Source organism: Pseudophryne corroboree, chromosome 2, assembly GCF_028390025.1.
Source record: "Pseudophryne corroboree isolate aPseCor3 chromosome 2, aPseCor3.hap2, whole genome shotgun sequence".
Taxonomy (NCBI): domain Eukaryota; kingdom Metazoa; phylum Chordata; class Amphibia; order Anura; family Myobatrachidae; genus Pseudophryne; species Pseudophryne corroboree.
In genome coordinates, this window is record NC_086445.1 from 191,974,167 (window position 1) to 191,997,689 (window position 23,523).

Here is a 23,523-nt window from a genome sequence, read left to right on the forward strand (position 1 = left end):
CCTTGCATAAAAGGTTCGATGACGTAACAGCTTTGGGACAGCCGGCATCTCAGCCCGCGCCTGCCCAAGCGTCTCAGAGGCCATCAGGGGCTCAAAAACGCCCGCTACCTCAGATGGCAGACACAGATGTCGACACGGAGTCTGACTCCAGTGTCGACGAGGATGAGACAAATGTACAATCCACAAGGGCCATCCGATGCATGATTACGGCAATGAAAAATGTGTTGCACATTTCTGACATTAACCCGGTTACCACAAAAAAGGGTATTATGTTTGGGGAGAAAAAGCAGCCAGTGACTTTTCCCCCATCTGATGAGTTAAATGAATTGTGTGAAGAAGCGTGGTGTTCCCCAGATAAGAAATTAGTGATTTCTAAGCGGTTACTAATGGCGTACCCTTTCCAGCCAACGGATAGGTTACGCTGGGAGACATCCCCTAGGGTGGACAAGGCGCTCACACGCTTATCAAAAAAGGTGGCACTGCCGTCTCAGGATACGGCCGCCTTAAAGGAGCGTGAACAAGATATATATGGGCACCAATGCGCTAATCACAAATGTTCTTATCAAAGTCCAAATATCTTACATCAAACGATGTGTCAGAAGTATTCAGTCTCTATTCCAATGTTCCTCCCAGAATAGTCAGCGTACCTTGTGGAAAAGGACCTTAATTAGGAATTTATCCTCTTGTCCTCACATATGTAGCTCCACCACAGGGATAGATGTTACCTTTAAATTTTCCAAAGATAAACGGAAAATAGTGCAAGTACAGTCGAATGCAAAGTTAAAAATGATATTTTAATAAAATTGCACTCACAATAAACAGAATGATAAAAAGCATGTAACCACTATTGTGGGTTAGGACATTTGCCAGGCATTCGTGCAGTTACCCTCCCAGATCTCAGATGGGATGATGCGGTTCAGCGGTCCGGATACACTGAACCCCACTCACAGGAGACTGTCACCGCCAGGAATTGTCCACAAAACACCAGTCACCACGCCTGAAGCTTTTCGGACCTCAGTCCTTCATCAGAGGCAAATTTAAAGGTAACATCTATCCCTGTGGTGGAGCTACATATGTGAGGACAAGAGGATAAATTCCTAATTAAGGTCCTTTTCCACACGGTACGCTGACTATTCTGGGAGGAACATTGGAATAGAGACTGAATACTTCTGACACATCGTTTGATGTAAGATATTTGGACTTTGATAAGAACATTTGTGATTAGTGCATTGGTGCCCATATATATCTTGTTCTGCCTATTATCTAGGGACCTGTGAGGAGTCCTTTTTGGTGCACTAAAGCTGCTGTTCACAGTTGGCGCGATATACAGAAATATTTCTTTTCAAGCCTTAAAGGAGCCTGCAGATAGAAAGCAGGAGGCTATCCTGAAGTCTGTGTATACACACTCAGGTACTATACTGAGACCTGCTATTGCTTCAGCATGGATGTGTAGTGCTGCAGCAGCATGGTTTGATTCCCTGTCAGATAACATTGATTCCCTTGACAGGGATACTATTTTGCTAACCATAGAGCATATTAAAGACGTAGTCTTATATATGAGGGATGCACAGAGGGACATTTGCCGGCTGGCATCTAGAATTAATGCAATGTCCATTTCTGCCAGGAGAGTATTATGGACTCGGCAGTGGACAGGTGATGCTGATTCTAAAAGGCACATGGAAGTTTTGCATTATAAGGGTGAGGAATTGTTTGGGGACGGTCTCTCGGACCTAGTGTCCACAGCAACAGCTGGGAAGTCGACTTTTTTACCTCAGGTTCCCTCACAGCCTAAGAAAGCACTGTATTATCAAGTACAGTCCTTTCGGCCCCAGAAAGGCAAGCGGGTCAGAGGCGCGTCCTTTCTGCCCAGAGGCAGGGGTAGAGGGAAAAAGCTGCACCAGACAGCCAGTTCCCAGGAACAAAAATCCTCCCCTGCTTCCACTAAGTCCACCGCATGACGCTGGGGCTCCATAGGTGGAGCCAGGTGCGGTGGGGGCCCGTCTCCGGAACTTCAGCGACCAGTGGGTTCGCTCACAGGTGGATCTCTGGGTTCTACAAGTGATATCTCAGGGATACAAGCTGGAGTTCGAGACGTCTCCCCCTCGCCGTTACCTCAAATCAGCCTTGCCAGCTACTCCCAAGGAAAGGGAGGTAGTACTGGTGGCAATTCACAAGCTGTACCTCCAGCAGGTGATAATCAAAGTTCCCCTCCTTCAACAGGGACGGGGTTACTATTCCACAATGTTTGTGGTACTGAAACCAGACGGTTCGGTAAGACCCATTCTAAATTTGAAATCCTTGAACACTTATATAAGGAAGTTCAAGTTCAAAATGGAATCGCTCAGGGCGGTTATTGCAAGCCTGGAAGAGGGGGATTTTATGGTATCACTGGACATCAAGGATGCTTACCTACATGTCCCCATTTACCCACCTCACCAGGAGTACCTCCGATTTGTGGTACAGGACTGCCATTACCAATTCCAGACGTTGCTGTTTGGTCTGTCCACGGCACCGAGGGTATTTACCAAGGTAATGGCCGAAATGATGATACTCCGAAAGAAGGGAGTTATAATTATCCCGTACTTGGACGATCTCCTTATAAAGGCGAGGTCCATGGAGCAGTTGTTGGTCGGAGTAGCACTATCTCAGGAAGTGCTACAACAGCACGGCTGGATTCTGAATATCCCAAAGTCGCAGCTGGTTCCTACGACGCGTCTGCTGTTCTTGGGTATGATTCTGGACACAGAACAGAAGAAGGTGTTTCTCCCGGAGGAGAAGGCCAAGGAGTTGTGATCTCTGGTCAGAGACCTCCTAAAACCAAAACAGGTGTCGGTGCATCACTGCACGCGAGTCCTGGCAAAGATGGTAGCTTCTTACGAAGCAATTCCCTTCGGCAGGTTCCATGCAAGGATCTTTCAGTGGGATCTGTTAGACAAGTGGTCCGGATCGCATCTTCAGATGCATCGGTTGATCACCCTGTCCCCGAGGGCCAGGGTGTCTCTGCTGTGGTGGCTGCAGAGTGCTCATCTTCTCGAGGGCTGCAGATTCGGCATTCAGGACTGGGTCCTGGTGACCACGGATGCAAGCCTCCGAGGTTGGGGGGCAGTCACTCAGGGAAGAAACTTCCAAGGACATTGGTCGAGTCAGGAGACTTCCCTACACATAAATATTCTGGAACTAAGGGCCATTTACAATGCCCTAAGTCAAGCAAAACCCCTTCTTCAAAACCAGCCGGTGCTGATTCAGTCAGACAACATCACGGCGGTCGCCCATGTAAACCGACAGGGCGGCACAAGAAGCAGGATAGCGATGGCAGAAGCCACAAGGATTCTCCGATGGGCGGAGAATCACGTGATAGCACTGTCAGCAGTGTTCATTCCGGGAGTGGACAACTGGGAAGCAGACTTCCTCAGCAGGCACGACCTCCACCCGGGAGAGTGGGGACTTCATCCAGAAGTCTTCCAGCTGATTGTAAATCGTTGGGAAAGGCCACAGGTGGACATGATGGCGTCCCGCCTCAACAAAAAGTTAAAAAGATATTGCGCCAGGTCAAGGGACCCTCAGGCGATAGCTGTGGACGCTCTAGTGACACTGTGGGTGTACCAGTCAGTTTATGTGTTCCCTCCTCTTCCTCTCATACCAAAGGTACTGAGGATAATAAGAAAGAGAGGAGTAAGAACTATACTCATCGTTCCGGATTGGCCAAGAAGAACTTGGTACCCGGAACTACAAGAAATGATCTCAGAGGACCCTTGGCCTCTGCCGCTCCGACAGGACCTGCTACAGCAGGGGCCCTGTCTGTTCCAAGACTTACCGCGGCTGCGTTTGACGGCATGGCGGTTGAACGCCGGATCCTGATGGAAAAGGGCATTCCGGTTGAAGTCATTCCTACGCTGATAAAAGCTAGGAAGGATGTGACAGCAAAACATTATCACCGCATATGGCGAAAATATGTTGCTTGGTGTGAGGCCATGAAGGCCCCAACAGAGGAATTTCAGCTGGGTCGATTTCTGCACTTCCTACAGTCAGGAGTGACTATGGGCCTAAAATTGGGATCCATAAAAGTCCAGATTTCGGCCCTGTCTATTTTCTTTCAAAAAGAACTGGCTTCACTGCCTGAAGTTCAGACGTTTGTTAAGGGAGTGCTGCATATTCAGCCCCCTTTTGTGCCTCCAGTGGCACCTTGGGATCTCAACGTAGTGTTGGATTTCCTAAAATCACATTGGTTTGAGCCACTTCAGACCGTGGAGTTGAAGTATCTCACGTGGAAAGTGGTCATGCTTTTGGCCTTGGCTTCGGCTAGGCGTGTGTCAGAATTGGCGGCTTTGTCATGTAAAAGCCCTTATCTGATCTTCCATATGGACAGGGCAGAATTGAGGACTCGTCCCCAATTTCTCCCAAAGGTGGTATCAGCGTTTCATTTGAACCAACCTATTGTGGTGCCTGCGGCTACTCGGGACTTGGAGGATTCCAAGTTGCTGGACGTAGTCCGGGCCCTGAAAATCTATGTTTCCAGGACGGCTAGAGTCAGAAAAACTGACTCGCTGTTTATCCTGCATGCACCCAACAAGCTGGGTGCTCCTGCTTCTAAGCAGACTATTGCTCGCTGGATCTGTAGCACGATTCAACTTGCACATTCTGCGGCTGCACTGCCGCATCCTAAATCAGTAAAAGCCCATTCCACGAGGAAGGTGGGCTCTTCTTGGGCGGCTGCCCGAGGGGTCTCGGCTTTACAACTTTGCCGAGCTGCTACCTGGTCGGGATCAAACACGTTTGCAAAATTCTACAAGTTTGATACCCTGGCTGAGGAGGACCTTGAGTTTGCTCATTCGGTGCTGCAGAGTCATCCGCATTCTCCCGCCCGTTTGGGAGCTTTGGTATAATCCCCATGGTCCTTACGGAGTACCCAGCATCCACTAGGAAGTCAGAGAAAATAAGAATTTACTCACCGGTAATTCTATTTCTCGTAGTCCGTAGTGGATGCTGGGAGCCCGTCCCAAGTGCGGACTTCTGCAATACTTGTATATAGTTATTGCTAAACTATAGGGTTATTGTTCTGAGCCATCTGTTGAATGAGGCTCAGCTGTTGTTCATACTGTTAACTGGGTATAGTTATCACAAGTTGTACGGTGTGATTGGTGTGGCTGGTATGAGTCTTACCCTGGATTCCAAATCCTTTCCTAGTAATGTCAGCTCTTCCGGGCACAGTTTCCCTAACTGAGGTCTGGAGGAGGGGCATAGAGGGAGGAGCCAGTGCACACCAGATATAGTACCTAATCTTTCTTTTAAGAGTGCCCAGTCTCCTGCGGAGCCCGTCTATTCCCCATGGTCCTTACGGAGTACCCAGCATCCACTACGGACTACGAGAAATAGAATTACCGGTGAGTAAATTCTTATTTTCACTGATTGTTACAGCCGTCACACCTTCATCAATCCCATCTGTTTTTACTTTTTCTCAACATGGGACGTGTACAGTTCCTTCTCAACTCTCACTAACATGGCAGTGAATAGAAGTGCTTGTCATAGCGGTCCTTCTGTTAAAAAAAACAACTGTGACCACTAGTGGCGCTGAGAAGAACAGTCTGTAGACAAACCATAAAATCAGTATCCCTCAAACCAAGCTGCCGTATGTACAGAGCGACATATTCCCCATTTAAACATAAATAACACATCAAATCCAGGGCTGCAGTGAGCGCATTAACCGACTGTCCTCTAGCAGTTACAAACAATGACATTTTGGAATGGTCCTAAAATGCAGCTGAGGAGTCTGCATGAAGAACTCAGGCAGGGTTTCCAGCACCTGCTGAAGCGGTCAGGTGCCATATAGACAATAGCGATTTCCATGCTACTTCCCTCTTATAGCAATACAAGAATCATGTACATTTCTATGCCATCTCCACACTTACTTACAAGTCTTTTCCATGGGATACAGCAGATGACAAGGAAATACATCTTTTCCCAGCTAAGCCTGCAACAGGACATTAACTGCGAGGTGGGATCAGGGGGCACCACTACATCTCTGCAAGTATACTTGTGATCACTGGAACTGGATTTCAGCACCATTGCTAACTCCACCATTGGAGCCAACGTTTCAAAATGATTAAGGGGTGCCATCCATATAACTGTTCACCGATATTGAGGGTGCACCCACACAGCTGCCTCTATGGGCTTCACGGCTGGACCCTCTATTTGCATGGTCACTGGTTTTGTATCATGGCTAACTCTGTGCCAGTTACAGGAGGATTATACTTTGGTTATTGAAACTCCAATTGTTTGATTATTAGGGGTTCATTTGGGAACAATATTTATAAATTCTGTAGCAGCATTTTATTAAGTCATCATTGTGTTTATTGAACACAGATTAATGTCTGTTCTTTATTCATTTTCATGACCATTATTACATTTGGATTTTTTTTTTCCTTCTTTCTTTTTACACAACCACAATTGTACACATTTTCTGTTACTGTTTAACTAGAGGACATACTGTACCATTGAATCCCTCCCTGCAGTGCATTTTCTTTGTGTCTGTATTTTTCATATAGGGACCAATTATGCCTCTGACAACTGTTTATAAATTACAGTGGCATTATTTCATTAATGGTCCATGATCAGTTTCCTAAAAAGTCTACAAAGATCACCTAACACCAATACCAGTATCCCTTTTACTTTCCTTACCTCTAGGAGATCATAGATCCAAATTGCAACTACACGTTAGATCAACTTTATAAAATTAATAGTATGGGGGAGGGTTGGGTTTTTTTGTTGGGGGTGGGGGGGGGGGGGGAGTGGGGTGTTTAATGTAATGGAAGTGTCTGCCTGGTATCTTTTATTTGGGTGTGATATAGAAGATAATCTTTAGGTCAACACCATATGTTTGACATGCATTAGGTCAAAAGGTTAACAGAGAAAGGATCGACACAAGTTTTTTGGATGTAGTTTTCTATGTTTCAGCGTCTGTGACAGCAGTCGGTGTGAAGTTGTACCCTCGTGGGCTTGCTTTGATCGCCAAACTTCGGTCAAGGTGCCTCACTCCGCTGCCGCAGCACTAACCGCATGCAAAAGCTGAAAAGTATGTGAAAACACCCTAAAACTTGTGTCTACCTTTTAGCCATGTCGCCCTATTGCATGTCGACCATCTAGTCTTGACCTGTTGACTGTGACTCTAGACACTGTCTATACATTAATTGGAACCCCTTTTACTTTAGTCAACACATGCATCATTATAGTTATCAATACTGGTCTAGTCTCTTTTTTACGTCCTAGAGGATACTGGGGTCCATTTAGTACCATGGGGTATGGACTGTTCCACTAGGAGCCATGGGCACTTTAAGAATTTGGTAGGGTGGGCTGGCTCCTCCCTTTATGCCCCGCCTACCAGACTCAGTTTAGAAAATGTGCCCGGAGGAGCCGGTCACGCTGAAGGAAGCTCCTGAAGCGTTTTCTGCATTTATTTTCTATGTTTGTTATTTTCAGGCAGGGCTGGATGGCCACAGCCTGCCTGCTTCGTGGAACTTAGGGAGAGGGGGGGACGGGGACGGCCCAACCTCTTGAAGGGTTAATGGTCCCGTTCCCCGCTGACAGGACACTGAGCTCCGGAGGGACCCATTCGCATGCCCCCCAACGGCAAGCGTACAGTCCCGCAGCACGCCGCCACCCCTAACAGAGCTAGAACAATGAAGAGTGGTGAGTAATGAGCCGGCGTCCTGGATAGCCGGCCCTTGGCCATTATGGCGGCATGAGGGTACGAAGACGCACGGCTTCTAAACGCGGCGGAATGCGTCTCTGGACACAGTACATAACTGCATCCCCGTACACTGTACGCAGTACCCATACTGGCACAACAGTCTTAAAACGGTTCTCTCCATTTTAAGCACCAGATCCTCAGCCAGTATAAAAAACACGGGAAGACCGCACGCCATTGAAGAGGCGGGGCTTCACTATGAGAGGATCCAGCAGTTCACCAGCGCCATTTTCCCTCTGCAGTGGACACAGACGCTGACAGGACAGGGACGCTCAGCTCCTTCAGTGTGACTCCAGTTTACCTCAGCGGTACCAGGGAGTCATAGCAGGGAGGGGGGGCGCGACTATTAGTGTACTAGGTCCCCTGTCAGGGTACTTAGTCCGCGACCCGACTAAGCTTGGCATTATTGATAAGGGCGCAGTGGAGGCTCACTCCAAACAACTGTGTCTCCCTGAAGGGCTCTTTGTGGGTTATTTGTGCTTAACCTTTTCCTGTGTGTGTGCTGTCACATTACATTATGTCAGGCAAAGGGTGTGTTTCTTGTACCGCAGAGTGTTCCTCTTCACCAGGAGGCTCACTACTGGGTACTCGGAGTTCACAGGCTAGCGGGCCTGCACCGGAATGGGTTAATTCTCTTAAGGGAATGATCTCAACTCTTTCTACAAAATTGTCCTGCAATGAGAAAGTGATGCAATACTTAAAACAGACTGTGGATGAGTTTATGAACAGAGGGGTAAATTTACAAAGGTAGGAGATTTTTAGAACTGGTGATGTTGCCCATAGCAACCAATCAGATTATATCTATTATCTGCTAGAAGCAGCTAGATAAATGGTAAGTAGAATTTGATTGGTTGCCATGGGCTACATCACCAGTTCTAAAAATCTCCCACCTTAGTAAATTTACCCCAGAGACTCAGTCCCCAAAACATTCTCAATCCCCTCCCATTTGTCTCTGGCCATATCCTGCAGTTTGACGCTGACAAGTCAGACATGGGGGAGGTGGACTCGGATGGGGGGGGGGGGGGGGGTGCGCCTCTGTCACAGGGAATAGAGGCTCTTATAGAGGCTATCAGAGATGTTTTGCATATTCCTGATAAGGTGTCAGAGGAGTGTGAGGAATCTTATTTTTGACGAATCATGGGTAAATCCTGATAAGAAGTTTCAGATCCCTGAAAGGTTGCTTTCATCTTTTCCTTTTCCTCTGGAGGATGGAAAAAATGGGAAAATCTACCGATAGTGGATGCATCAAAATTGTATTGCCTGTTCCTGGTGCAGCCTTCCTAAAAGACACGGCGGATCGTAAAATTGAGACTACACTCCAATCATTGTACACAGCTGCTGGGGTGGCCCAAAGACCCAGTATTGCATGTGTGTGGATCACTAAAGCCATTGCTAAATGGTCAGGTAATCTAATTGAGGGGTTAGATTCCTTATCTAGGGGGGATGTTGTCTTACTCCTGCAGCAACAGAACTCTGCGAACTTTATGGTGGAAGCCATAATAGAAATAGGCTTGCTTAATGCACGCACCAATGCTATGGCAGTGTCAGCATGCAGGGGCTTGTGGCTACACCAGTGGACTGCTGATACGGATTCCAGGAAAGGTGTGGAAGGCCTACCCATTCACAGGAGAGGCCTTGTTTGGAGATGAACTAGACAAATGGATCTCCACAGCTACTGCGGGTAAGTCTACGTATCTTACTTCCGCAGCTCCCCCAACCAAGAAGACTTATTCAGCTTCTCAGTTACAGTCCTTTTCGGACGCCCAAGTTCAAGGTCAAATCCAGAGGCGCTTCTACGTCCTCCAGCGACGCAAGAGGTAAACCACGCAACTGCAGGTGCTCGGGAACAGAGCCCAGGCTCTGATTCCTCACAGGCTTCAGCATGACTGTGGACCGCAATGCCTGGAAAGCTGTCAGGTGGGAGCCCGGCTACAATTCTTCAGTCAGATCTGGTCAAGTTTGTGACAGGATCCTTGGGTCATAGTTCTTATTTCCCAGGGCTACAGACTGGAGTTCCAAAAGCTCCCACCTCACAGATTCTTCAAATCAGGCATGCCAGTTTCACAAAAGCAGAAAAAACAGCGTGGGTTTTACCGCACAGGATCACTTCTAGCCCTATTAACCCTCTAGGGTGAGTAGGAATGCTTAGCATTGCATAAGGAGATAGAAAAACAAATGAATAACCAAATTCCTTTCATTTGATGGCTGATGTTAAGTCAGCAAAATCAATAATACATGGTGGTGCCTCCCCAGAGTCAGAAAAACCGTATTTTGGTGTGAGGAAAAAAGAAGACTCTATACTGGGGTCACTCTTAACTATAATAGGAAAAAGAGTCCAGAACGGTATCAATATTGAGAAGTCTAAAATCTACTATTTATTAGATATGCATTAAAATAAGAGGAACAACACAGACACACATACACATAAAAAAGGGGAAAACTATGTTCCTGGACAGCGAATAAATGCCGTATAGGTTTCAATAATTTATTGATTAAACCTGTGCAGGTACATTATAAATAATGCTTGGATTTTTGGGGCCAAAATATTATTCGGACTGTAATGAGTCCTGATTGTTAGATTAATTGCATGCGCTTAGAGAGGACGCTCCAATATTATGTAATAATCACTATAACGCCCATTGGGCTTGTTCAATATACACCACAGATAAAGAAAACCCAGAAAATGCTATTTTGCAAATAAGATAGGGAAATGTTACCAGTATCAGACACATGTAATAAGTATTGTTATGGTTCCATCTAGAACAACATTCAGCTTAGAAAAACAAACTGTCAATTCCCTATAAGTAACACGGAGATAAGATTGTCTCACTCCTTGAATGCCAGAGAATAATTCCCTTTAGTAGCAGAATAACTGCTCCTGTATCAGACAGCAATGTATCAAGTATACTTTCACAAAAGGCGAGTATAACTTCACAGTATGCCATCCAAAAACTGGTACAGACTTTTGTCATTGTTCCAGTTCCACCTTATCATCTCAACAAGATGGAGTCTCTGAGAGCGGGAATCTCAGGTGTGGTGGAGGGGGAATTCCTAGTGTCCCTGGATATCAGGGATGCGTACCTTCACATTCCGATCTGGCTGCCTCATTAGGCCTACCTACGGTTTGCACTGCAGGACTGTTGTTACCAGTTCCAGGCCCTGCCCTTTGGTCTCTCCACAGCGCCGAGGGTGTTCACCAAGGTGATGGCAGAGATGATGTTTCTACTCCGCAAACAGGGAGTGAACATAATTCCGTACCTGGACGATCTCCTGACAAAAGCACCGTCCAGGGAAAGGTTGCTGGACAGCATTGGTCTCTCAACCAAACTCCTCCAGGATCACTGGTGGATTCTGAACCTTCTGAAATCTCACCTGGAGCCAACAAGGAGGCTCCCATTCCTGGGAATGGTACTGGACATGGAGTCGTGGAAATTATTCCTTTAGTTGGAAAAGGCATTGGTGATCCAGTCGATGGTTCGGGACGTCCTGAAGCCAGCCCAGTGTCAGTATATCTGTGCATTCACCTTCTGGGAAAAATGGTGGCCTCTTGCGAGGCTCTTCAATACGGAAGGTTTCACGCAAGACTCATCCAGATAGATCTGTTGGACCAATGGTCTGGATCGCATATTCACATGCACCAGAGGTTCCGTCTGTCGCCAAAAGGCAGGACTTCCTTTCTGTGGTGGCTACAGTCTTCTCACCTCGTTGGAGGTTTGGAATTCAGAACTGGATTCTGTTAACCACAGACGCAAGCATCAGAATTTGGGGAGCAGTCACTCACGTGGTGCAGTTTCAAGTAAGATGGTCAAGTCAGGAAGTTGTCCTTCCAATCAAAATTCTGGAACTCCGGGCCATATACAACGCCCTTCTGCAGGCCTCACATCTTCTTCAAGATCGGGCCATTCAGGTCCAGTCGGACAATGTGACGGCAGTGACGTACATAAACCGACGGGGCGGACTGAAGAGCAGAGCAGCAATGTCAGAGGTGTCAAGAATTCTCCTCTGGGCAGAAAGAAATGCTGTGGCTTTGTCAGCGGTCTTCATTCCGGGAGTAGACTTGGCCTCTCGGCTCAACAGGAAGATCAATCCTGACTATGATCCGAGCCGGGAAGGGGGTAACGTCTAAGCATTACCATCGTCTTTGGAAGAAATACATCTCTTGGTGTGAGAGCAGGACTTATTCTGCAGTGGCATTTCATGTGGAACGTTTCCTGCTTTTTCTGCAGGTAGGTGTGGATGTGGGCCTGCGTCTGGGCTCCTTAAAAGTCCAGATTCGGCCTTGTCCTTTTTCTTTCAGAAACCATTTGCTTCTCTCCCTGAGGTCCAGACGTTCTTGAAAGGTGTTCTGCACATTTACCCTCCCTTTGTGCCTCGCACGGCACCTTTAGGATTTCAACGTGATGCTGCAGTTCCTCCTATCGGACTAATTTGAACCGTTACAGGAGGTGGACGTAACATATCTTACGTGGAAGACCGTCACACTGTTGGTCTTGGCTTCAGCAAGAAGTGTGCCGGAATTGGGGGCTTTGTCTCATAAAAGTCCCTTTTTAATTTTCCATAAGGACAGAGCTGAACTCGTCAGCAATTTCTTCCTAAAGTGGTGTCTGTGTCTCACATCAACCAACCTATTGTGGTACCGGTTGTCACCGACACTTCTGCCACTTCAAAGTATTTAGATGTTTTGAGGGCTTTGAAGGTGTATGTGAAGAGAACAACTCGTCACAGAAAATCGGACTCGTTGTTTGTTCTTTATAATCCCAATTAGATTGGGTATCCTGTTTCAAAGCAGTCTATTGCACGCTGGATCAGGCTTACTATCCAGAATGCTTATTCCACGGCAGGTTTGCCATGTCCAAGATCTGTACAGGCCCACTCTACTAGGTCAATGGGTTCTCCCTGAGCGCCTGCCCAGGGTGTCTTGGCTTTACAGCTCTGCCGCGCAGTTACTTGGTCAGGTTCAAACACGTTTACTAAGTTCTACAAGTTCGATACTTTGACCAAACTGGAGGTCCTCAGAGGCCAATCAGTTCTGCAGGAACCTCTGCACTCTCCCACCCGGTTTGGGAGCTTTGGTACATCCCCCATGGTACTAAAAGGACCCCAGTATCCTCTAGGACGTAAGAGAAAATAGGATTTTAATTAACTACCGGTAAATCCTTTTCTCGTAGTCCGTAGAAGATACTGGGCGCCCGCTCAGTGCTTTATTCTTCCTGCAATGTTACATTAAGTAATATTGGTTCAGCGGTTGCTGTTCCTGTTTCAAGTTTGGTTAGTTTGGCTTTCCTCGTGTGTGTGTGTGTGTGTGTGTGTGCGCTAGTTCGGAATCTAACCACTATCCTTATCTATCCTTCTATCGAAGTATGTCCATCTCCTCGGGCACAGTTTCCTAGACTGAGTCTGCTAGGAGGGGCATAGAGGGAGGAGCCAGCCCACACTATCACATTCTTAAAGTGCCCAGTGGCACCTAGTGGACCCGTCTATACCCCATGGTACTAAATGGACCCCAGTATTTTCTATGGACTACGAGAAAAGGATTTACTGGTAGCTAATTAAAATCCTATGTTTGACATTCCTTAAACATTGCCAATGACACCAGAATTCAATGTTCCTGTGTGAAACTTTGCATTACAAAAAGGGCCACAGTTACTTAGGCAGTGCGGATCTGGTATCTTGTAAAGTGAAATAGACCTGGTAGCCACTGATGGCATAAAACGACCAATACTGTCCAAAGATTTTGGTTATGTTAATATAAAATGCAGCGTTAATTTCTCAGTGACTTCTTTATGTATGGGAGCTATGTGTGATCTGCTCCTAACAAGTTTATTTTTTATATCTTTAAGAGCAAGTAACTATTTAAGGGACATAAATGTATCTGCATCTTGTAATATCCAAGTTGAGTCTTCCATATCCAAAATGCTTGGGGCCAGAAGTATTGTGGACTTCAGATTTTTCTGCATTTTGGGGTTTTTGTATACAATGAGAGATTTTGGGGATTGGACCATAGTCTTACACAGAACACGTTTCATATACTCCTTATACACCCAGCCTGGCGATAAATTTATACAGTTTTATATGATATTTTTAATAATTTTGCGCATTAAACAAAGTTTGTGCTCATTGAACCATCAAAAAGCAAAGCTGTCGCTATCTCAATCGCTCAGAAAAAAATATTTCAGAATTTTGGATATGGGAGACTCAACCTGCAGACTGATAATGAGGAAAAGTAAATCTATATATGTGCATGCATTCTCTTAACTTGGTCACAGCGTGTCTGTTATCTCCACAGTACTATGATGAGACGTATCCCACAGTGAAGGAACAGAAGGCCTTTGAGAAGAATATCTTCAATAAAACCCATCGGACAGACAGTAAGTGTGTGGTCTATGAGTACAGCTGAAATGTCAGTCGTGTTTAAAGACTATACATTTTTATCTAAATGAATGGATACATACCCTAGCCAATCACACAGAAATAAAGCACACACTGTTACATTATATTTACAACTTTCAAGAAGGCTTCTGGAAATAGTGGGAGATATCCCTGAAGCAAGGCCTAATAATCCACCCCCATCCTCTCCCCGGGGTGTGGGAAACCCACCCCACAATGCCGGGCTGGGTGAACGCAACATAGTAATGACTTAATTGCTCTCCAACCGCCATTGAAAAAAAAAAAAAAGAATTGAGAGGATATATATACTACAAGAAAATAGCACCGATGGCTGTGTGCCCAAGGCTGTACTACAGATTACAGGGGATCCGTGCCCAAGGCTGTACTACACATTACAGGGCATCTGTGCCCAAGGCTGTGCTACCCACTACAGGGGATCTGTGCCCAAGGCTGTGCTACCCACTACAGGGGATCTGTGCCCAAGGCTGTGCTACCCACTACAGGGGATCTGTGCCCAAGGCTGTGCTACCCACTACAGGGGATCTGTGCCCAAGGCTGTGCTACCCACTACAGGGGATCTGTGCCCAAGGCTGTGCTACCCACTACAGGGGATCTGTGCCCAAGGCTGTGCTACACATATTACAGGGGATCTGTGCCCAAAGCTGTGCTACCCACTACAGGGGATCTGTGCCCAAGGCTGTGCTACCCACTACAGGGGATCTGTGCCCAGGGCTGTGCTACCCACTACAGGGGATCTGTGCCCAGGGCTGTGCTACCCACTACAGGGGATCTGTGCCCAAGGCTGTGCCACCCGTTACAGGGGATCTGTGCCCAAGGCTGTGCTACCCATTACAGGGGATCTGTGCCCAAGACTGTGCTACCCATTACAGGGGATCTGTGCCCAAGGCTGTACTACCCATTACAGGGGATCTGTGCCCAAGGGTATGCCACCCGTTACAGGGGATCTGTGCCCAAGGCTGTGCTACCCATTACAGGGGATCTGTGCTCAAGGCTGTACTACCCACTACAGGGGATCTGTGCCCAAGGATATGCACTGCATTACATATGTGACACATGCACGAACCAGATCGGGAGGGAAGGGACGGGTTAGAAGAGTTCATTTCAATTGTTAGAAAATAGTAATGCAGCATAGGTATAATACAAAGCCAGGTCTATAAAAATAAGAAAAACAGTGCTTGTGCAACTCTGTAAGTTTGGCCTCGTGCCCTAGGCGGAGTCGCCGCTTCCATATTCCTAGTTACGACCCTGTGCTGGATTACCCACGATTTGAAGTAATCATCCTTGGTACCCTGAAAAAAAACAGATGCATCTTCCAAACAGCACAAACTAGGTGGATTTTGTTTGAAAAAATTAGTGTAGAGGCGATTCCTCTTCTCACTTGTCTGGTGTGTTATCTGCATCTCTGGCTAATATTTACTTCTCTCTGCAGGTGAAATTGCTCTATTAGAGGGGCTGACAGTTGTGTATAAGAGCAGCATTGACCTGTACTTCTACGTCATTGGAAGTTCCCATGAGAATGAGGTATGTTCCACAGCTTGCTAATTACTTGAGTGTTGAAGAATTGGATTGGATCATAACATCCTTTGACTCTTCCATAGCACATATATTATGTCTGTTTTTACACTGCAGTAGCCGGCATGCTAATAGGATGATATTATCTACAGGAGATCATTAAGCCGGTCTAGTTAATAAAAGTATGCAGTCAAAAGAATACAAACATGAATTGTTATTTCTATTTCGTCCTAGAGGATGTTGGGCTGCTCAAAGAACCATGGGGTATAGACTGGATCCGCAGGAGACATGGGCACTTTAAGACTTTCAAAAGGGGCGTGACCTGGCTCCTCCCTCTATATCCCCCACCAGACTCAGTTTTAGAAATGTGCCCGGACGAGACACAGGGCACTAGGAGGAGCTCCTAGAGTTTCTCTGAAAGACTTAATGTTAGGTTTTTTTATTTTGGGGAGATCTGCTGGCTACAAACTCCCTGCTTCGTGGGCAAGAGGGGAGAGCAGTCTAGACCCACTTCTGATGAGATCCAGGGCTCTGCTGCTGCTGACAGGATGCCTTCAGCTCCTGAGGGGAGACGAACGCCGGGCTCGCCTGGATGCTCCCTCCCACAGCTTGCCGTCCCCCCTCTTCAAGCCAGAAGTCAGAAGACAGGTGAGTATAAGAAGAAAGAAGACTTCTCTTCATCTTTCAAGATGGCATTGTAGAGGTACCGCACAGCGGCTATGCACAGTGCGCGCCGAGCTCCCGCTGAGTACACACCGCTGGGTGCAGGGCGCTGGGGGGGGGCGCCCTGGGGAGTATATATTACCTAAGGCTGGCTTAATCCTACAGTGCCCTGGCACTGACCCCTAACCCCCGCCGGCATGTAATGAAATAATAAAGGCGGGAAGAAGCGCACCATGTTGGGGGCGGAGCTTCTTCCTCACGGCTCACTGGCGCCATTTCCTCCTCCACAAGCTGAAGTCGCTGGTCCTTCCTCTCCGCAGCAAGTACCAGGGGGCTAAACAGACATAAGAGGGGGCATATTTATTTATCTAAAACAAGCGCAGACAACTCTGGGACATCTTTGGTGTTCACAGACCTGCTTATTTGGCGCTGGGGTGTGAGCTGGCTTTTTCCCTTTGTGTTCCCTCACTGCTTGGTGTGTGTGCTGTTTCTCAGGTGTAGACATGTCGCAGGCTGATTATTCCTCTCCGGGGGACGATTTGTTGGGGACACCAAATGTTTTGGGAGTGGCCATGTCGGCACCGCCGACTGCAGATTGGTTAAATACTTTGAATGCTTTGCATGCTAGTGTCACATCATTAAATCAAAAGTTCGATGAGTCTGCGTCTCAATCCCAGGTGTGGAAGAGAACAGTAGAGGACGCTTTATTACAGTTGCAAGACCCTGCAGGGTCACACAAATGTAGTTTTGACCAATTAGTTGACACAGGTACCGACACGGACTCTGATGCCGATTATGCTGATTCCAGATTAGATCCAAGATTGGCTAAGAGTATTCAGTATATGATTGTAGCTGTTAAAGATATCTTGAATATTAATGAGGACCCTATTACACCTGAAACCAGAGTCCTGATTTACAAGGAGAAAAAGCGCTCGGTTACTTTTCCTCCTTGTTTTGAACTGAACGCTCTCTTTGATAGCATTAGGAATAACCCTGATAAAAAGTTTCAGATTCCTAAAAGAATCAACGTGGCATACCCTTTTCCCGAGTCGGATAGGGACCCGTGGGAGAATCCCCCCACTGTAGACAAAGCCCTGGCGCGTTTGTCAAAACAGGTAGCCCTCCCTGCAGCTCAGTCGACGACTCGTAAGGAGCCGGCAGACCGTAAGCAGGAGGCTACCATGAAGGCTATTTTCACTACTACAGGGACGTTGCTCAGGCCTCTTATTGCGTCCGCGTGGGTCAGTAGTGCTATTGAAAAGTGGGCAGACACTTTATCTTCTGATTGGGAGAGTCTAGATAGAGATTCCATCCAGGTGACGCTGGGTTATATGAGAGATGCAGCTGCATACTTGAAAGAGGCTGTACGTGACGCTGGCCTCCTTAGTGCTAAGGCGAATGCTATGTCCATTGCGGCTAGACGTGCGCTTTGGACTCATCAGTGGAATGCTGACGCTGATTCCAAAAGGAACATGGAATCCCTTCCCTTCAAGGGAGGAGAACTTTTCGGTGAAGGACTTGCTGATTTAGTATCGGCAGCTACCGCGGGTAAATCTACCTTCTTACCCTCTGTTCCTACGCAGCAAAAGAAACAGCCAAATTATCAAATGCATTCCTTTCGGCCCAACAAGTATAGAAGGGGCCGAGGCAACTTCTTTCTGGCTACCAGAGGTAGAGGAAAAAGGGCACCCGCCTCCTCGGTTGTCCAGGAGCAGAGGTCCTCCCCGGCTCATCCTAAACCCACCGCATGACGCCGTGTCCCCATTACAGGGACCCGCTCAGGTGGGGGCACGTCTCAGGTTTTTCAGTCAGGTCTGGGTTCGCTCGGGTCTAGACCCTTGGGTGTTGAAGATTGTATCCCAGGGGTACACACTGGAGTTTCAAGACGTGCCCCCTCGCCGGTTTTTCAAATCAGCCTTGCCAGCTTCACTGCAGGAAAGGGAACTAGTCTGCGGTGCAGTACAAAAATTGTGTCTAAATCAGGTTGTGGTCCCGGTACCCCTAGATCAGCAGGGGCAGGGCTTTTATTCAAGCCTGTTCGTGGTGCCGAAGCCGGACGGCTCGATGAGACCTATTCTCAACCTAAAATCTCTCAACTTATTCCTAGAGAAATTCAAATTCAAGATGGAGTCTCTCAGAGCGGTGATCTCCAGTCTGGAGGAAGGAGAGTTCATGGTCTCCTTGGACATAAAGGACGCTTACCTTCATGTCCCCATTTATCCTCCTCACCAAAGATTCCTGAGGTTTGCTATCCAGGAAACGCACTACCAGTTTCAGACGTTGCCGTTTGGTCTGTCCACGGCTCCGAGGATTTTTACCAAAGTAATGGTAGAAATGATGGTTCTCCTGCGCAGGCAAGGAGTTACAATTATCCCGTACTTGGACGATCTCCTGATAAAGGCGAAGTCCAAAGACAAGTTGTTACAGGACATTGCACTGTCCATGTCAGTTCTGCAACAGCACGGCTGGCTCCTGAACTTGCAAAAGTCACAGTTGATCCCGACAACCCGTTTGGCGTTTTTGGGCATGATTCTAGACACGGTCCAGCTGAAGGTTTTTCTCCATGTGGAGAAAGCTCTGGAAATTCAGAGTTTGGTAAAACTCTTATTGAAACCGAAAACGGTTTCCATTCATCAATGCATTCAATTGCTGGGAAAGATGGTGGCGGCATACGAGGCCCTCCAATTCGGAAGGTTCCATGCCAGAGTGTTTCAGTGGGATCTGTTGGACAAGTGGTCCGGATCCCACCTGCATATGCACCGGAAGATAATTCTATCTCCCAACACCAGAATCTCCCTCCTGTGGTGGCTCAACAGCTCTCACCTCCTTGCAGGACGTCGGTTCGGGATCCAGGACTGGATCTTAGTGACCACGGATGCAAGTCTCCGAGGTTGGGGGGTGACTTTCCAGGGAAGATGGTCAAGTCCAGAAACTCATCTTCACATCAACGTTCTGGAACTGAGGGCCATTTACAACGGCCTTCTACAAGCGGAACATCTTCGAGACCTGCCGGTTCTGATTCAATCGGGCAATGTCACGGCAGTAGCTTACATAAACCGCCAAGGCGGCACAAGAAGCAGAGCGGCAATGGCAGAAGCCACAAAGATTCTTCGCTGTAGAGGATGTTGGGCGCCCGTCCCCGTGCGTATTGTTTCTGCAGTGTAGTTTTGATTAAACACAGTTGGTGTTATGTTTTTTTTTTCAGCTTCTTGGTGAATCTGGTTCATGTCCGTTGACATGTGTTCAGTTATCTGCCATGTTGTACGGCATGCTTATGGCGTGAGCTGGTGTTGTGCTCACCTTTGTTGTTAATTCCTTTCCTCGAAATGTCCGTCTCGCCGGGCACAATTCCAAACTGAGTCTGGTGGGGGATATAGAGGGAGGAGCCAGGTCACGCCCCTTTTGAAAGTCTTAAAGTGCCCCTGTCTCCTGCGGATCCCGTCTATACCCCATGGTTCTTTGAGCAGCCCAACATCCTCTACGGACTCATAGAAAAGGATTTACCGGTAGGTATTCAAAATTCTATTTTTCACAATTACTTTTTTTATTATCATTTACTTATAATGCGCTGACATTTACTCAAGCTTTACATTAAAGGGACTAAAATGACATTAACATCTGCGCTGTATTTGTGTAACAAAGCACCAGATTCAAGTAGTTACAGCTCATGTTTTAATATAAAACAATAATAATGTTATTTATAGAGCACTTGGACCAGTGCTTTTTAATATCTTTATTGGTGTCATTCCAAATGGTATTGAAGGGAAAGTATGCCTTTTTGCAGATGACACAAAGGTATGCAAGAGGGCAGACACACCAGGAGGGGTAGAACGTATGATTGATTGATCTAGGTAGATTAGAGGAATGGTCAAGAACGTGGCAACTACAGTTTAATGCCCAAAAAATGCAAAATCATGCACTTGGGTCTCAAAAAGCCAAAGGCTAAATATAGTATTAACAGCACTATAATGGAAACCAAAAAGGAGGAAAGGGATCGAGGAGTCACTATTTCAGGGGACTTAAAGGCTGGTAAGCAATGTAACAAAGCAATGAGGAAGGCTAGTGAGATGCTTGGCTGCATAGGGAGAGGAATCGGCAGCAGAAAGAAAGGTAATAATGCCACAGTATACATTGGTACGGCCTCATCTGGAACACTATATTCAGTTCTAGAGGTCATATCTCCAGAAGGATATAAATACATTACAGACTATACAGAGAAGGGCAGCTAAAATGTTGCAAGGTGTACAGCACAAATCTTACCCAGAAAGACTAAAATATCTTAATATGTATAGTTTGGAGCAGAGAAGGGAAAGGAGGAACATGATAGAAACTTTCAAATGTATCAAGGGTTTTAACAAAGTCCAGGAGGGAAACATTCTTCAAAGAGAAGTATTAGAACACGAGGACATGCACTGAAACTGGAGGGAGGTAGGTTCAGGGGAAATTTGAGGAAAAATGACTTCACAGAAAGGGTAGTGGACAAGTGGAGTAGCCTCCCATCAGAGGTGGTAGAGGCTAAGATAGTAGATCAATTTAAACATGCATGGGATGGATATAAGGATATCCTTACAAAGAAATAAGGATCAAATAGGGTTTACGATAACAATATGGTTAAAAAAAATAAAGGTTGCAGTCTATGCTAAGCCTTTGAAAGTGATAAAGTGGAGAGCGAGAAACTACCAACCACATAGCTTAACAGAGAAGAGTGCTAATTTCATTCTGTACCTTTTGTAGTAATTCTGCAGAGGTGTGAACGATATAGCCCGCATGTAAAGCCTAAGGTTTGAATGCATTCTGGAGTGAAGGATTATCAAAGAACTGGACCAGTGGTCTCTGAAAAGGAGCCTGTGCAGATTTTAAAGACACCATGTCTAATGTAATTATTAGGAGCGGACCGTACTCCACTTGCAGTTTATTAAAAAACAGAATGTCATTGCCTCAAATTCATATTTTCTCTAGCATTCATAAGGGATATTGGGGAGCACATCAGTACGACGGGGTATAGACTGGTCCAAAGGAGCCAGTGCATACCCCATCGTACTAATGTGTTACCCAATATCCCTTATGAACTACGAGAAAAGGATTTACCGGTAGGTATCAAAATCCTATTTTTACACATGAATGTGTTAGAAATAAAATAACTTTTGTAGCTGCTTTTCCTTTGAGGTTGTGAGCAAGATTGACAAAAGCGGAATGAACACTAAAGGTGCATACACACGGTGCGATATAACCTTGCGATTTTGACTATATAGTCAAAATCTCAAGGAAAATTAGTGCATATCGCACAGTGGGGGTAATTCCAAGTTGATCGCAGCAGGATTTTTGATAGCAAATGGGCAAAACCATGCGCACTGCAGGGGGGGGCAGATATAACATGTGCAGAAAGAGTTAGATTTGGGTGGGTTATATTGTTTCTGTGCAGGGTAAATACTGGCTGCTTTATTTTTACACTGCAAATTAGATTGCAGATTGAACACACCACACCCAAATCTAACTCTCTCTGCACATGTTATATCTGCCTCCCCTGCAGTGCACATGGTTTTGCCCAGTTGCTATCAAAAATCCTGCTGCGATCAACTTGGAATTACCCCCAGTGTGTATACAGCTTGCAATACCGATGCGCGTGATCAGTATCGCAAGAAAGAAATAGACTGTGCAGGCAAGTCAATCTTGACTATCTACTGTAGTTCAAAGTATGCCATAGTCAAAATCGCACAGTGTGTATAGTCAAGATCGGTGCTTCTGGGGTAGTTCAAGGGAAATCGCATAGACAATATCTCACCGTGTGTGTGCATCTTAACTCCTGTTTCCAGTGTGTGCATTCACTTAAACTGGGCACAACTGAGCACACCCACTTTTGGGGGTTTAATTGGCTGCAACGATTGCACAACTTCTTAAGACACCCTACATACTAGGTTTCACTAATTGGCTCCTAAAATATACTTCTCTCTATTGACTTGTGTGAGAGTTTGCGTTTGGACATTACAGCATCAGAGACACCAGCACTGAGTGGTTAAATTATTTGCATGTAACTAAATTGGACTTAAAAGATGTTATTCCTGACTGCTTTATATCTCTTTAATGGCACACAGATGTCAATTAAATCATTTCAAATGAGCCATTTTGACTTTGTTATTAAATCACTGTAAATTGTTTAGTAAGCACTTTGTATTTAAATAAATGATCCTGAATTCTTAAACTCTGTGGACTGCATGGAGACTGCATTAAATTTACATTAACATGGCAGGAAAATGACACTGCAGCTGCTCTAGAAGCGCAACCCGCAAGACTCGCTCTGTGGCTTGGAATGAAGACCTGATGTAGCACTAGGGGCGCCATGGTACAGTGGGTGCAATGATTATTGGGTCTGTTTGCCCACGGTGGCCCAGAACATATGGTGTTTGTATATGATATTCTTTGCCACTATATGTTTCAAAGTAATGCCCAGTTCGCCTGCAGAAGTTCAGAAGAACTCTGTCTGGCATATAGCCTGAAAATCTTTGTGTTTGTGCAGAATAGTGTTTTGTTAGGTCTTTAGAATGTGCGGCTACTGCAGTGTTTTGTGGTTGATAACAAAGCTCAGAACCATTGGTAATACTATTGCTTGAGATTCTGAATATTGCCTAAGCAGTCATTAATGACATGAAGTGGTTTAATTACTATCCACGTGAACCTAGTGTACAACTTTGCAAAACAATTTGAACTTGAAAACTTTATATGTAAATAACATCTACTCGTGTTTTCCCATATTTCCTTTTAATCCTGTACAGCTCATGCTGATGGCTGTTCTGAATTGCCTCTTTGACTCATTAAGCCAAATGCTCCGGTAAGTAACATCACAACTTTACCCTGCACTATAGGCCTAATTCAGATGTGGTTGATCTAGCGATTGCTGTTGCTATCTTTTGCCGTGTGCAGTTGCGATTATATGCTAATACAGGTTGAGTCTCCCTTATCCAAAATGCTTGGGACCAGCAGTATTTTGGATATCGGATTTTTCCGTATTTTGGAATAATTGCATGCCATAAGGAGATATCATGGTGATAGGACCCAAGTCTAAGCACATAATGCATTTATGTTTCATATACACCTAATACACACAGCCTGAAGGTAATTTTAGCCAATATTTTTAATAACTTTGTGCATTAAACAAAGTGTATCTACATTCACACAATTAATTTATGTTTCATATACACCTT

The 23,523-nt window shown here is 46.0% G+C and overlaps 1 protein-coding gene across 2 annotated transcripts in view; it reads left to right on the forward strand.

Annotated features, from left to right (window-relative positions):
• Positions 1-23,523, forward strand: part of COPZ1 (COPI coat complex subunit zeta 1) — a 53,742-nt gene that overhangs the window by 16,971 nt on the left and 13,248 nt on the right. For both annotated transcript variants that reach the window (XM_063952182.1, XM_063952183.1), the window contains 3 exons: positions 14,028-14,109; positions 15,579-15,670; positions 23,095-23,150. In XM_063952182.1, the coding sequence (XP_063808252.1) occupies positions 14,028-14,109; positions 15,579-15,670; positions 23,095-23,150 (230 nt within the window). The remainder of the gene's footprint in view (positions 1-14,027; positions 14,110-15,578; positions 15,671-23,094; positions 23,151-23,523) is intronic.